General features: G+C 35.3%; 1 protein-coding gene across 2 annotated transcripts in view; it reads right to left on the bottom strand.

The window, feature by feature from the left end:
- The window catches only part of HSPA4L (heat shock protein family A (Hsp70) member 4 like), a 51422-nt gene that overhangs the window by 31859 nt on the left and 2874 nt on the right, over positions 1-16689 (bottom strand). For both annotated transcript variants that reach the window (XM_078445759.2, XM_078445760.2), the window contains exons 3-5: positions 5623-5680; positions 3758-3898; positions 1698-1820 (exon numbers count right to left, since the gene is read on the bottom strand). In XM_078445759.2, coding sequence (XP_078301885.1) covers positions 1698-1820; positions 3758-3898; positions 5623-5680 — 322 coding nt within the window. The remainder of the gene's footprint in view (positions 1-1697; positions 1821-3757; positions 3899-5622; positions 5681-16689) is intronic.

The raw sequence follows: 16689 nt of genomic DNA, 5'->3' as shown, positions 1-16689 counted from the left end.
TATTCATGAGTCCGAGCCCCACATAGGGCTTTGCGCTGAAAGCTCAGAGCCTGGAGCCTGCTTCAGATTCTGTGTCTCCCTCTCTCTCTGCCCCTCCACTGCTCACACACTGTCTCTGTCAAAATAAACAAACATTAAAAAAAATTTTTAAAAAAATCCTACCCTCACAGAGTAGTTCTGAGGATTAAATGAGTTAATACACATTAAGTGCCTGTAACAGTGCCTGGCCAATGGTAAACTATTATTTGCCATTACTAAATGGCTGGAAAACGAAATACTAAACTCCATTATTTTTCTCTCAAAAAAGTTCTAAATCCCTATAAAAAAATCTAATTACTAAATTCACTGAAGAGTTCATAATCTGGTTCTTTTTTTCTGGTAACATTAGACTCTTGAACTTTCATAGTGAAAGTTAATAGTATTAAGAATACATTCACATTTAGGTGATGACAAGTAACTTAAAAAAGTTATCAATATATAATAGGATCTCAAGGGATAGAGTAAATGATGAAATGTTTGAAGAAATCCCTTAAAAAAGACCTTTTCTTTCTGAAAAATATACATGATCTCACTTACATGTGGAATCTACAAAAGTTGAATTCACAGAAGCAGAGAGTAGAGTGGTGGTTATGACCTAGGAGGTGGAGGAAATGGGGAGATACTGGCCAAAGAGTACAAAGTTTCAGTTATATAGATAAATTCTAGAAATCTAATGTACAGCCCATGGTGTCTAAAGTTAGTAATACTGTTATTATATATTGGAAATCTGTTAATAAAGTACATCTCAGGTGTTCCTGCCACCAAAAAACCAAATACAAAACAAAAAAAAACTACATGAGATGGGTATGTTAATTAGCTCAACTGCAGTAATCATTATCATTTCACTATGTGTATGTGTGCCAAAGCATCATGTTGCACGCCTTATCTGTAAACAATTGTTCTTTTAAGGAAGGCACAAGGGAATTCTGGGGAGTGATAAATATTTATTATACTGATAGTGATTGATGATGGTTTTGTGTAAGCATGTCAAAATTTCTGAAAGTATAACATGTTAAATATATCCAATTTTTTTAAAAAAGAATTTTTCTTTCTGATACAGAACATATATTATCTCAAATACCTAGCTGGAAATTTTCAACTTTGCCATAAAATGTTAAGGTCCCTACAGGTGAGAAGTTAATGGCGACCAGGAAAGATTCTTAGGGATAAGTGGGACAAGTATAGCAGTCACTAATCACATACATAGGTTTTAAGATTCACTCATTATCACAATGGACTTTAGGGGAAACCCAATCCTAAACTTTATCAAATAAGGTGGGCTTTTTAAAATGTAAAAATAAAAATGGATTTAGATTATTTACGGTACGCCTGGGTGGCTCAGTCGGTTGAGTGTCCAACTTGCGCTCAGGTCATGATCTCACAGTGTGTGGGTTCAAGCCCCGCGTCGGGCTCTGGCCTGACAGCTCAGAGCCTGGAGCCTGCTTTGGATTCTGTGTCTCCCTCTCTCTCTGCCCCTCCCCCATTCACACTCTGTCTCTCTGCCTCTCAAAAATAAACGTAATAAAAAAAATTTTTTAAAAAAAGAATAGATTATTTACTAAATAAGAGTAAAGAAAAGGGAAGAAAAATATTTCAACATAAAATTAATATATTGGAAAGTGTGATTTAAAAGTATTCATTATTGAAGTAAAACTTACTGAAATCACACAGTCGGCCACTGGTTTCTTCAAAGCATTTTCTGAAGTCTCTTTAAGTTTGGCCAACAGCATTCCAGTAACTTGCTCAATTGCAAAAGGTCTCTCTTCTTCTAGGTACCGCACCTAAAACCACAAGTTGAGATATTTATTAAGGCATTTATTCATCCAACATGTACATCTACTCTATACATGATGGATAAACAAAAGTGAAAAAAGGTAGTCTTTGCCCACGGAAGTTATATTCTGAAAAGATTATTCTAATATTACAACCTCTTATATCTAAAGTTCAAGTGCCATATACAGATTATATTAAACAAATTGTTTTCAAAAATGTCTTCCTGTGTTAGATCCCCACCTCTCACAAAGCAATTTTTATTCACTTTCCAAGCACATAATGAATAAGAAAAAGATCAAATAATCTTTCTTTTGAAAGTCAGAACGCTTCCTGGGCTTAAAATGAAAGCTTTCGTTTTACAATTTTAGGGAAAGGAAGGAAAAAGAAAATTTCTTATTAAAAAAAATTAAATAAAAGAGGGATGCCTGGGTGGCTCAGTCAGTTGAGCATCTGACTCGATTTTGGCTCAGGTCATCATGATCTCACAGTTTGTGAGTTTGAGCCCCATTGCTTGACTCTGCACTGACAGTGTGGAGCCTGCTTGGGATTTTTTTTTTTTCTCTCTCTCAAAAGAAATAATTAAACTTAAAAAAAAAGATAAAGTATGTATTATTCCAAAGTTTCTGGGAGTAAATAAATTAAATATTAGAAAATAAAATTAAATATTAGATATATATATGAAATTTTTACTATTTTTTTAGACCAAATAACTACTTCATCTTATACATAGGTTTAAGAGTAGGTTGCATTTAAGCACACGAAAGGAAACTTTACAGTGCTTAACAAAGGAATATTGGAAGACGTACGGCTTTAAGTAATCAAACCCTTTAAAAATAATAATAAATTTATAAGCAATAAAAAGCTACCTTGGAACCCATATAATAACTACAGTTACAGAGGAAAAAACTGTCCTGTAACTTGTTTCCTCAGTGAACAAAATTTTACTCTATTAACACTAAACTCCAGGGGCGCCTGGGTGGCTCAGTCGGTTAAGCGGCCGACTTCGGCTCAGGTCATGATCTCGCAGTCCGTGAGTTCTAGCCCCGCGTCGGGCTGTGTGCTGACAGCTCAGAGCCTGAAGCCTGCTTCAGATTCTGTGTCTCCCTCTCTCTGACTCTCCCCTGTTCATGCTGTCTCTGTCTCAAAAATAAATAAACGTTAAAAAAAAAAAACACAAAACACTAAACTCTGGAAGAGTTACGAAGAGCTTCTCTCTCAAGCAGCACAATCTGTGTGTTATATTTTGTGCCATATTCATCTGTATGAATTATGTGTCAGTACTTCACTCCATCTTATGGCTAAATAATATTCCATTGTATAGGTACATTTTCTTTATCCACTCAACAGCTGATGAACACTTGGGTTGTTCCCACTTTTTGGCTATTACGAATAATGCTATTGTGAATAATCATGTACAAGTTTTTGTGTGCACATATCATTCAATTCTCTGGTGTATACAACTAAGTAAAAATGCTGGGTCACATGGTAACTCTGTGTGTTTTGAGGTATTTTGTTTTTGAAAAATCAACAGAAACATGTTTTGTTAACCAATCTATAACTTACTGTCTCGGGATGTAGAATTAAAAACCAAGAATCCATCTCTCACTTTGAAGAAGTTTGCTTTAATATAGCAATTAATATAGCTTTGGGGTCTATTTTTCTAAATCACTTATGCCTCTGCCTTTATCGCTTGAAATTGAAAACAGTTCACTTCTAAAAGTTCTCTAAATAATGATCATTTTTTCTTGACAATAAAAGTACTGTTTGGATTTAAAAGGTTATCTAATTAGAATTTTTTTGCACTCACTAAAGATTACAACAAAAACTGTCTATACCTTGGTACGTGTACTGTGTCCAGACAAAAAAAGTTAAATTACAAATAGGAAATATTGTATTTGTTTTCTTGAATTTAAATATGTTTGTACTCTGGGAATATAAAGCTTACCTTAACTCCTGCACTTCCATTAGGCATCTTCTGCAGCTCATAAGGAAGCCTGATCCTTTCAGTTTGCACAATGGGATCATCAAATGATCGCCCATGAAGCTTTTTGAAGCCATGAATTGTATTTCTTACATTCGTGACTATCTGTTGACAGTAAACACTTTTCTTTATCAATTACTTAATGAATGCAAAATGAACACTATGCTATACTTTTAAACCACCAATTCTACACATTTAAGTTTAGAATTACACACAATCATTCATTTATCTGCCTTCCAGCTACTAGTAAAATTATACAGTAAGAATGTATGCACCTTAGGGGTGCCTGGATGGCTCAGGTGGTTGAGCATCGGATTCTCTTGATTTTGGCTCAGGTCACAATCCCAGGGTTCTGCAATTGAGCCCTGCATTGGGCTCCTTAAGACTGTCTCTCCCTCTGCCCCTCTTCCCCGCTCATGCTCTCTCTCTCAAAAATAAAATAAAATTTTTAAAGAATGTATGCATCTTAACTATTGCCCCTCAAATTATCCTATCCTAGGAATGTAGACTCAAAATTAATGTTTTCAAAAAAGAAAGAACAAAAGTGTAAAGGTTTTCAAATAATACAGTGAAAATCAATCTACAACTCATCTCTGTGGTTTCCCTCAACACTTTTGCTTTAAGTGAATTAGTACTTTTTATTTCCTTCCACTTTCATTACTGTGTTTTTATTGAAACTGTCTTCCTTATTGCACCATTTTTCTTTTCTTCTCTGTGAAATTTCTCATTGTTGAGAACTGCTCCAAGGCTAGTAAATTTAAACTTCTTTTATGCAGCATGATGCTAAATTAAAGTGTCTTAATTTGTAAATGGCTTATATTTTAGGAAAGTAATTTTTTCTTAACTAGAACATGTAGTGCAAACTATAGAATATCACTGAGATACAGTTGTTGTCCTCTTAGTTAAAGCCAAATAGATCTTGCTCTTCAATTACGAGATAAATGCTACGGGGATGCTCAATTACCACATTGGTCTCTTTACAGGAATAACTTTAGTTTGCTTTCTGCAGAGACTCTGATATCAATCATACACTTAGAAGATCAAACAGAATATGAAATGTAAACTTCAGTGAAGAAGTCATTTTGAAACAAACTCAACATTTGTTTACATACAGTATGAAAGTGGAAGAGAAGATAAACAGTTTCATATATAGGCCAATTAGAAGACAACCTTGACAAAATCTTAAGCAGAAATTCCTAGATAAAGGAGTTAATTACTCCTACAAAGTCATGAGGGAAAAAAGTCCCATTAAACAAAGTTATTTTATGAGGAAAAAACCCAGGTACACATTAAAATGTAAGAAGTAATTGTTAAGGGCTTTTGGTTTAGGGAAATAAAGTCCAAGGAAAATGAACCTGTAATAAGGAATATTAAAAGTAAATGTTCCACTTACAAACACTTCAGAAGCCTAGAAATATGAATACTTAAACTGATTCCATGTAAAGTAGCTACATTGGGTTACTCTGGAAATTAGTTCTTCCATCTTTCCTACCTTCTTTTTGCAGTAAGACATCATTTACTTATTGAAGTGTATATACTAGATAGGATACCACCTCATAGAAAAGTGACCATACAGGGAAAAAGTGGTGTCACAGGGTAGCAACATCCTAACTTCACAACTCTAAAAAGACTTTTTTTTCTTTTTAATAAAATTTAAGAAATATTTTGCAACCCCCAAAGCAAAATATATCTATTAAAATACAAAGACATCAAGGTCTGTCCAATTTCCCTTCCTCTTTTTTCACTCTTAACTACATAAAGTGGAAGCTTAATTACCAAGATTCCATTAATTCTTCCTGTAAGTCAAAACATCTACATTAACAATTTACCTGGCTCTTAGCTGCATTTCCAATGGCTCGAGTTCTCGATCCCAAAGATATACAGGCCCTAAATGGGAGAAAAACACAAAGTTTATTTTCAGTGTAGGTTTACATTAATATGCCATTATTCTGCTTCTCCTTATGAAAAATGAATTAAATGGATTAACATAATCATGTATATTCTAAAAACAGATTAATGAACATCAGAATTTTGCATATTTTTGTTTCATAAGTAATGGAACAGTGGTCAGAATAAAGGTTAGAATTTTCAGAATAAATGCTAATACCTGGAGATGCTATGTTGGCCCCCAAAATTATTTTTCAAATTCTACTGGTTATGACCTACTAAAAAAATTAACTGAGTTCAATAAGGCCAGGTTGAATGAATCTAAATCCAGGCTCTATAATCTTGTAGAAATTACCTAACCATTATTTGTCGCCGTTTCCCATCTGGAAGATAATGATGATAATAATACCTACTCACAGGGTTGTGTGAGGATTAAATGAATATAGACAATGCTTTGAACACTATCACTGCTATTTTTTAATTACTGTATTTAGATATAATTCTAAGGCAAATGTAGAGCAATATTTTCATCAAAATATCATTTCATGTTAAAATTCAAGAAAGTGTTTCTATGATTTTAGTTGTAATTACAGGTAATTATTCACTCAACCAATAAATATTTACAAGCATTGTGGGCATACTAGCTACCATCACTGCCGCTGGAGAATTTATAGTTTACTGAAAAAAATCAACATATAGAACTGTGATACACTAACAAAAAAGAATAATTACTTCTATATGATTAGGCTTAGGAAAAGCAAGTAAAAGAGGTGATTTGTTTTTTTTGTTTTTTGTTTTTTTTTTTTAATATATGAAATTTACTGTCAAATTGGTTTCCATACAACACCCAGTGCTCATCCCAAAAGGTGCCCTCCTCAATACCCATCACCCACCCTGCCCTCCCTCCCAGCCCCCATCAACCCTCAGTTTGTTCTCAGTTTTTAAGAGTCTCTTATGCTTTGGCTCTCTCCCTCTCTAACCTCTTTTTTTTTTTTCCTTCCCCTCCCCCATGGGTTTCTGTTACGTTTCTCAGGATCCACATAAGAGTGAAACCATATGGTATCTGTCTTTCTCTGTATGGCTTATTTCACTTAGCATCACACTCTCCAGTTTCATCCATGTTGCTACAAAAGGCCATATTTCATTTTTTCTCATTGCCACGTAGTATTCCATTGTGTATATAAACCACAATTTCTTTATCCATTCATCAGTTGATGGACATTTAGGCTCTTTCCATAATTTGGCTATTGTTGAGAGTGCTGCTATAAACATTGGGGTACAGGTGCCCCTATGCATCAGTACTCCTGTATCCCTTGGATAAATTCCTAGCAGTGCTATTGCTGGGTCATAGGGTAGGTCTATTTTTAATTTTCTGAGGAACCTCCACACTGCTTTCCAGAGCGGCTGCACCAATTTGCATTCCCACCAACAGTGCAAGAGGGTTCCTGTTTCTCCACATCCTCTCCAGCATCTATAGTCTCCTGATTTCTTCATTTTGGCCACTCTGACTGGCGTGAGGTGGTATCTGAGTGTGGTTTTGATTTGTATTTCCCTGATAAGGAGCGACGTTGAACATCTTTTCATGTGCCTGTTGGCCATCCGGATGTCTAAAAGAGGTGATTTGTGAATTAAGATTTGAAAGACAAAACATTTTAATAGCCATCTGTCTTGTTCAAAAGGACATTTCTGGTATGTAAGTATACATCTATTCTCAATATGATAACCAGAGTGATCCACTTAAAGACTAAGGTCATGAAATTCCCCTGCTGAAAAACCTCCAATGGTGTCTTGTCTCACAAAGCAAAAGCTTAAGTGTCCCCAACAGCCAATAAAGTCCTTTCTGGTCTGGTCCTTGGCTGCTCTACCCTGTAGCTTCAGTCTAGGTACACTGGTCTCCTTGTTATTTCTAGAATAGGGCAAGCACACTTCTTCCTCAGGTCCTTTGTACATGCTGTCCTCTATTTCTGGAACACTTCTAAATACACCCATATGGCTTGCACTCACTCTCACTTTTTTCAGGTCTCTGCTCAAACATCAGCTTATAATTAACATCTTTCCTATCTTCTATAAATAACATTTTCTGCTCCTCCCAAACATATACATCTCCTCTGTTTACCAATTTTATTTTCCTGCAAAATGTATCACCATCTGATACGATTTATTTACTGACTATATTGCCACATGATAGGGCATGAACTCCATGAGGGCAGATAATGCGTGCCCCATTCCCTTGATCTCCACTATCCAATATGGCAGCCATTAGCTATATGTGTGGCTAGTAAAGTTTAACCAAAATAAAAAATTCAGTTCCTCAACATTATTCACATTTCAAGTGCTCAACAGCGAACTTTCAAGGGCTTAACAGGCATAAGTGGCCAGTGGGTATACAGAGAACAGAATACACACAGAACAAAAAAGATATACAGCAGAATACAAAGTTCTACTGTATAGTACTGGCTTTGATCATTATCTGGCAATATACTAAAGACACTTATTGAATGAATAGAAAGATGGCTCCTAAGGGTAATGCGTATTTAGAGACTAGGGGGAATACAACTTGGCAGTTTCATTTGACATTGTGATAGATACTTTCAGGATTAGATTACACAGGGCCTCAAATGACAGATTATAAATTTGAAATTTATTTCAGTAGGTAAAGGGAATTCATTAAAGTCTTCTGAACAATGAAAAGAACATTTCTTACCCATATGTAAGACAAAAAAAAAAAAAAAAAAGGAAAAAATCCCAGAACAGTGTTGTTGTTTTTTTAAACATTTATTTTTGAGACAGAGAGTATAAGCAGCGGAGGGGCAGAAACACAAGGAGACACAGAATCCAAAGCAGGCTCCAGGCTATGAGCTGTCAGAACAGAGCCCAACATGGGGCTCAAACCCACGAACTGTGAGATCATGACCTGAGCTGAAGTCAGATGCTTAACCGACTGAGCCAGCCAGGCGCCCCCAGTACAGTGTTTAAGGGTTGAACAATACACTGTCATATTGGGGACTACTGCATTTTAAAGGAGGGCAGTTAAGTTCATTTAGTTAATTTAACAGATTCTGGTTGAGTAATTATGCCTGGCACTCTTGTTAGAGGGGGAAAAATCGTGATTTTGGCTCTTGGAACTTACAAGTGCTATAGAGTCACAAATGAAAGTAAACTAGGTGCTACAACAGAAGGTATACATACTGCTATAAGAGTACATAACAGGGGTGCCTGTCTGGCTCAGTTGGTTAAACCTCTAGCTCTTAGTTTAGGCTCAGGTCATGATCTCGAGGTTTGTGAGTTTGAGCTCTGCATCAGGCTCTGTGCTAACAGTGCAGAGCCTGCTTGGGATTCTCCCTCTCCCTCTCCCCCTCCCTCTGCTAGCACTGTCTCTGTCTCTCTCAAAATAAATGAACAAACTTAAAAAACAAAAAAACAGTAGGTAACAGAATTGACCTAGAGGAGGAGGATCAGGAAAGGCTTACCCAAGGAAATGATGAGATTTGGAGGAAGAGTAAATGATAAGGGGGTGGAAGTAAAGGAGATTTGGCAGAGATCATTTTGGCCACAGTGTGACCTGATGGGACAAAGGCTAGAAGTTACCAGTAATCTTTATTCAGGGTGATGGCAGTTGAGACAGGGGGAGAAGGAATTAAGAGATACTTAGGAGGTAAAACTCAAAGGACTTGGTGACAGACTGTATCCTCACTGTCCAATATGGTAGCCACTAGTCACATGTGATGTGACTGGTATGATTTGAAATGTACTTATTTTAGGTGCGAAAACATACTCTGGACTTTGAAGATTTAGTATTTAAAAAGGAGTATAGGAGCACCTGGCTGGCTCAGTCGGTTAAGCGTCCGACTTCGGCTCAGGTCATGATCTCACAGTTCATGGGTTCTAGCTCCGTGTTGGGCTCTGTGCTGACAGCTCAGAGCCTGGAGCCTGTTTCAAGTTCTGTGTCTCCCTCTCTCTCTGCCCCTCCCCTGTTCACGCTCTGTCTCTGTCTCAAAAATAAACAAACATTAAAAAAAAAAATTAAAAAAATAAAAATATAAAATATCTCATTGATTTTAAAATACGGAAATAAGATTCTGGATATATAGAATTAAATCAAATATATTAAAATTAATTTCACCTGTTATCTTTTTAATGTAACTACTAGAACATTTATGCATGTGGCTAACATTTTTACTGAACAGTGCCGAAACAGGTAAGAGCTCTGAAGAGGCAAGTATCAAGACTAATGTCTAAGTTTCTCATTTGCATATGAGGGTAGAGAGTGGTGCCATTTAAAAAAAAAAAATTTTTTTTAATGTTATTTTTGAGAGAGAGAGAGAGAGAATGCGAGCAAGGAAGGGGCAGAAAGAGAGGGAGACACAGAATCCAAAACAGGCTCCAGCCTCCGAGCTGTCAGCACAGAACCTGACACGGGGCTTGAACTCACAAACTGCGAGATCATGACCTGAGCCAAAGTTGTGGATGCCCAACTGACTCAGCCACCCAGGTGCCCCCAGAGGGTGCCATTTAATGAGCCAGAAAACACTGTGAGAAGAACAGGTTTGAGGATGGACCATCACAAGTGCTAATTTGGATATGCTGAGATTGAGGTACATTTGAGACATCCAAGCAAATCATCTTCCAAATAATTCAGTTCAACATAGTCCCCAACAGAAGAGATTTTGCATACCCAATATGGTTATCTATGTGGATGGTTGGCATTCCATCCTTCAGTTCATCAGAGAAAATATGGATTTGCCATCTCTTAGACTACTTTATTATAATCTGTCTTTCTCTCAATTCCATTATTTGGACACACTTATGAACATTTAAAATTTTTCAATACTAGGCTACCATCACTTAAGTGTACCAAAAATCTTATTCAGTTGATTTTTAAGAACTTACCTTCTGTTAGAACGCTAGTATCAAATAACATTGATTCAACTATAATTTACTAAGTGCTAGATTCTTTGAACTATGCTGCACACATACCACTTCACAGAAAAACTGAACAGTGAGTTTCCATTATTATTCTCTGAAGTTAAAAAACAACTTTAAAGTTGAAACAATTTAATGTTATAGCTTGAAAATACCCAGTTACCATATGCAGAAAACCTTCCTCACATAGCTAAAAGGCTTCAAATTCCTTCAATTTCTTTCAAAAAGATTTTTGAATGCAATCATTAAACAAATAGTTGCTAAATATTTTCAGAAAAATAAAAATACCTAGTATCTCTCAAAACTTTTACCTGACTTTACTAACACCAAGGGAAATAAACACATTATACCACACTTCAGCCTACATAAGTGTTTTTATAAAGTAGTTTCAATAGTTTAATATTCAATAGTTTACCCAAATGTATACCACAATAATTTATTTATATTATACTTTCTATGGTTTATTTCAACTCTTTAGAAATTCCATTTTATACCTAAAAACAAACAAAAAAATACAGGGTTTACGATGCCCCTTAAATCTTTATTTTTTTTAATTTATTTTTTTAATGTTTGTTTATTTTTGAGACAGAGAGAAACAGAGCATGAACGGGGGAGGGTCAGAGAGAGGGAGACACAGAATCTGAAGCAGGCTCCAGGCTCCGGAGCTGTCAGCACAGAGCCTGACGCAGGGCTTGAACTCACGGACTGCGAGATCACGACCTGAGCCGAAGTCGGATGCTTAACCGACTGAGCCACCCAGGCACTGTGCCCCTTAAATCTTTAATTTCCAATGTGATATTGCCACCCTAGCGGTAGTCCCAGATTCTCAGAGAATGCCAAAAATTCTAAACAAACAATGTCTAAATGTCCTATGTCACTAAATGTCCTATGTCACTTTTAACAAAGGAGGGGTATAAAAACCAAATGACAGGTGTTACTTTAAGAAAGCTGTATTTGTATCTTCCCTTAAAACTAAAGATTAACTTTCTTTCTCTCTTATAAAGTCTATTTTTATAAGGCCAAAACCAATCAGGTTGGAGAAAACACATACTGTCAACAGACTATGAGACTTCTCATTCTCACCTAAGAGGTCCATTCTCTTTAAATTTGTTTACTTCTTTGTCAATCTCCACTAAGAATTCAAAGCCTCTTGATTTTACCACTTTGATTTAAAAAATAGCCCTATTTTAAAAATTTTCAGCTTTCCCTTGCCAATTTCCCTAAGATCACAATTATTATCAAGCACATGCTAAGAAAACAATGGCTGAATTAATGATGATATGAGAGGGCAATCAACTGGTTTAAATCAGGGGCTCCTGAGATGGCAGTAGCACCCTTCCTCCATCCCCCCAACTCCTCACTCCCAGACAACCAAAAATGCATCTTTAGATATTGTCAGATGTACCCTAAGAGGCAAAATCTCTAACTGAGAACCACTGCTTTATAGCATCATTTTCCAAATACTGTTCTGTGGAATATAATTCCTTGGAGGTTCAAATAAATTGAGGAAAACATTCTTTCCTTGGAATGTTTCAATGCCTATAAACAAATTAACAGATCTGAGAAGTTTTGCTGTAAAGAAAACATCTGGTTATTATTTCCCAAGGTTAACTATCTGGAAAAAAAAAACTGCCCTAGAAGGAAGTGGGGGAGGAATGTTCTCAAAAGAACTTATGGTTGCCATTTGCTTTCTAGCTTGCTACTTAGAAAAATAAGACTCCTAGGCATATATGATTTAGTAATAACAAAAACTTTCCAATCTTTCAATATGGTCAACGGATAAAAATTTTTTAACATATAAAAAATAAAAATTTAATTCCAAATGCTTTTAGTGTATGTACCTAGTTCATAAATAAATTGGTTCACAACTTGAAACTATTAACAGAAATCACATGAACACTTACAGTTGACTCTTGAACAATGAGGGAGTTAGGGGTGCTGAATCACTGCACAGTTGAAAATCCATGTATAATTTTTGACTCCCCACTTAACTACTAATAACCTACTGCCTTAGTGGTAACAATTGATTAACACATATTGTGTGTTATATGGTTATATGTATTAAACACTGAATTCTTACATTAAGCTAGAGAAAAAGAAATATTAAGAAAATTATAGGAAAGAAAAAATATATTCATGGTAGTGTACTGTATTTGTCAAAAAAAAGTCCACATTAAGTGGGGACGTGCACAGTTCAAACCCATATTGTTCACGGGTCAACTATACATAGGAAGACATATTTAAAAAGCTAATTAGTCATATTAAATAAGATATATTTAACTGAAAAGCTGATTATCTTAAAATTCAACAGGTCAAATTCTAAACAGCAATGCACAATAATTTTAAAGTTCTTTCAATTACGAATGCCTAGACAAGGGATTTGCAAATTATCATTTGCCATCTGTTTTTGTAAACAAAGCTTTATCAGAACACAGCTATGCTGATTAATCTGTATTGTAGTGACCACATACATACTAAAAACTACCAATAGCATGTTAAACACCTTAAACTCACAATAGATAATATGTAATTCGTACTTATCATTCCTTGCCTTCTAGAAACTTTTCAGAATTTCTCACCCACAAATTCAAGGCAATAACTAGAGACTCATTTTATCATTGAAAATATTCATAGTAAAAAATTTTACAGTCCTAGCTTTGGCCATGCTAATGTATGAGCCATCTGCCTTTCCACTTCTCTCAGCACAATTAAAAACAAAAAAGGCAAAGGTATTCATTGAATTTTTGTTTTTGTCAACAGCAAAATAACAATTTGAAATGTCCACTAATGTAGTGCATCAATGGAATGCTGTACAGCCATTTAAATAAATTAGGTAAATTAGGTCAGAATAGCTAAAATCAACAACACAAGAAACAACAGGTGTTGGAGAGGATGTGGAGAAAGGGGACCCCTCTTGCATTGTTGGTGGGAATGCAAACTGGTGCAGCCACTCTGAAAAACAGTATGGAGGTTCTTCAAAAAGTTAAAAATAGAACTTCCCTATGACCCAGCAATTGCACTAGCAGGTATTTACCCAAAGGAGCTAGAGAGTATTATGTTAAGCAAGTCAGTCAGAGAAAGACAAATACCGTTATGATTTCACTCATATGTGGAATTTAAGGAACAAAACAAATGAGCATAAGAGAAAAAAAAGAGGCAAACCAAGAAACAGATTCTTAACTACAAAGAAGAAACCGATGGGTTACCAGAGGGGAGGTGGGTGGGGGGATGGATTAAATAGATGATGGGGATTAAGAGTTGTGATGAGCACTGGGTGTTGCATGGAAGTGCTGAATCACTGAATTGTACACCTGAAACTAATACTACACTGTACATTAACTGGAAATTTAATAAGAACTTTCTTATAAAAATTTTTTTAAATGAGGTAAATTAGACCCAAATGCACAAGTTTGAGATGTCCACACTATATCCTGAAAAAAATATTGCAAAATATAATGTAATTCTACTTTTGCTAAAAAACAAATAGAAAAACATCCCAGTTATGTATGCATAATCATACATTTGTAATAAACCTAGAAACATACACACTGAAGTTTACTAGGTGGTTGGGAAAAGACAAAGGAAATTTACTTTCTGGTTTGCATTTAAAATATTTTTAATCAAAGTTAACATAAGCTCATAGTAAAACATACAAAGCCAATTCATATGGTACAAAGAGTATTTAAATAAAATGTAAAAGCCTCCCCTCCCTCCCAATCCCCAACAACTGCTATCATCATAAAAAGTCCTCCTACCCAACTATCTACCATTAACCTCTGGAGTTTGGCATTTCCTACGTATAAAACTGTTTATTTTTAATACCCCAAAGTAAATGATTTCTACGTGTGTACATTGAAAAAGACGTCTCAATGTAACATATAAATAACATATTGCTACATTTTCAGATTATTCATACACTGATAAAGGGAAACAGGGAAAAAGGAAGACAGAAAACCAGAAAACAAGATACGAACTCTGATCATATAGAATTTATATAAACTACACTTAACAAAAATCTCTTGAAATAGTTTCACTTTTCCTTACTGTAAAATAGGTTCATAAAAATTCAAAACATTACAGTCTATGTATTAAAAGCACATCTTCCTTAATTCTACTCACAAGAAATATGCATTGTTTGTAGTCTATTGTCTTCCGTACTGCTTTCCCCCATACGCTTGTACTAACATATTTTGTGTTGTGTAATTTTATGAATTTTTTAAACGAAATAAGATTTTTTACATGTTCTTAAAATAACTTAAAAGCATATTAAAGCATTTTAAAACAGTATTTCTTAGAAACTAGCCAAAAATTGATGAATTTATTGATATTAGAGCAAAGATGCTTCTCAGCCAAATAATGTGCTCGTTATTCCTCATTATGTTAATATGGATATACAATCCTTATGCCAATGGATAATGGAGGACACTGAGGTTCTGGGGTCAAAGAGGCCTGAAACTGAATCCATTCCATTGCTTACAAGTTCTTGGCAAAACATTTAAGTTTGCTTTAGGCTTCTTATGAAGGAGGGGAAAAAAAAAAAAAAAAAAAAAAGCTAGTATTACCAAACACAGAGAATTGATGTAGCATGTATAACAATGGAAGCCCAATGCTTGGCACATAGCAATCGCTATTATCAACAAAGGCAGAGTGTTTTAGCTGATTACGTGCTTTAATCTAATAGTGAATGAGGATTCTTGGCTGCAGTTTTCTTTTCCCCTGTAAGAAACTAATCACTTTGATATAATTAAGCCTGGGATAGAAATTCCAATCCCCACATCTATATGCTTAATTGAATAATACAAACTTATCTAAAAATGTGCATACTCAGTAATCCTACTTCTAAGAATCTGAAGGAATTAAAGGTTAAAAAATTTAGTTCCAAAATAGCTACTGCAGTATGGCTTATTAAAAAATGTCCTCAATGTCCAAAAAGGGATGGATTAAAGAAATGATTATACAAACACTGAAACTAATGGTATAGAAATATGTTTTACATAGAAAGAGGTTACCCAACAGGCTATAAAGTATAATCTATCCTTGAAACACAGAGAAAATACTCTAAGTTTTATTTCTGGATGGAGGAATTACAATTCTTACTTTCGTCTTTTAATGTGCCTGTACTTCTTTTGTTTTATTTTTTATTTTTTTTTAATGTTTATTTATTTTTGAGAGACAGACAGAGTGAGAGCAGGGCAGGGGCAGAGAGAGGAGACACAGAAAACAAAGCAGGCTCCAGGCTCTGAGCTGTCAGCACAGAGCCCAATGTGGGGCTCAAACCCATGGACTGTGAAATCATGACCTAAGCAGAAGTCGAAAGCTTAACCGACTGAGCCACCCAGGCGCCCCATAATGTGCCTGTATTTCTACAATGAACATGTACTATTATGTGTACTTGTTTTAAATAAGAAAATGTTCTGAAATTAATTTTTTCCTCTAACTTATGCATGTTAATTTCCTTCTCCCTCTTCAGTTTATGCACAAGAGGAGAAGAGCAGCGAGTACAAGCATTCCACCTTTACAGAAGGGGAATCTGAAGAACAGGTTAAATTACTTGTTCTCGGTCCCTTAATTGTAGGCCAAAACTTAATTATCTTTTCCATTAAACCGTCCTTCTTGGTTTATACACGGGAGCTTCCCATGTATACATACATAATCAAGTCTGTTAATGAAACGAATGTAAAAAAGTATAAATGCCAAAACCAAATAACTTAAATGGAACACTTCCTTCTTCTTTCTGCAAGAAATTCTTTCCTTTCCTCTTTCTGGAAATACCTATGTCTCACTACCTTGGTGTCAGCAACTGGAATATAGAAAAAAAAGTTTTTGAAGAGCTAGTTTATATGTAACATTAAATACTGTAGCGTTTCAGAAAAGTTACAGGTTATCTAATAGCTATGCTTTTTGCAAGATAAGTATTCAATAAATAAAGGTCCAGGTATCTGGAAAAGCTATGTTTTCACTCAATAATTTAAGCTCCACAGTAAATACAGTGTAAAAACAAACTACAGTGACGTATTAGTTCAGCAACAAAAGATCCTGAATAACAGTACACAGCCATGAAAAAGGACAGAGTTGCTGATGCAAGC

The sequence above is a fragment of the Panthera onca genome, chromosome B1, assembly GCF_046562875.1.
Source record: "Panthera onca isolate mPanOnc1 chromosome B1, mPanOnc1 haplotype 2, whole genome shotgun sequence".
NCBI classification, from domain to species: Eukaryota; Metazoa; Chordata; class Mammalia; order Carnivora; family Felidae; genus Panthera; species Panthera onca.
Note: the sequence above shows the minus strand (reverse complement) of the source record. Positions and strands in the feature narration are given on the sequence as shown.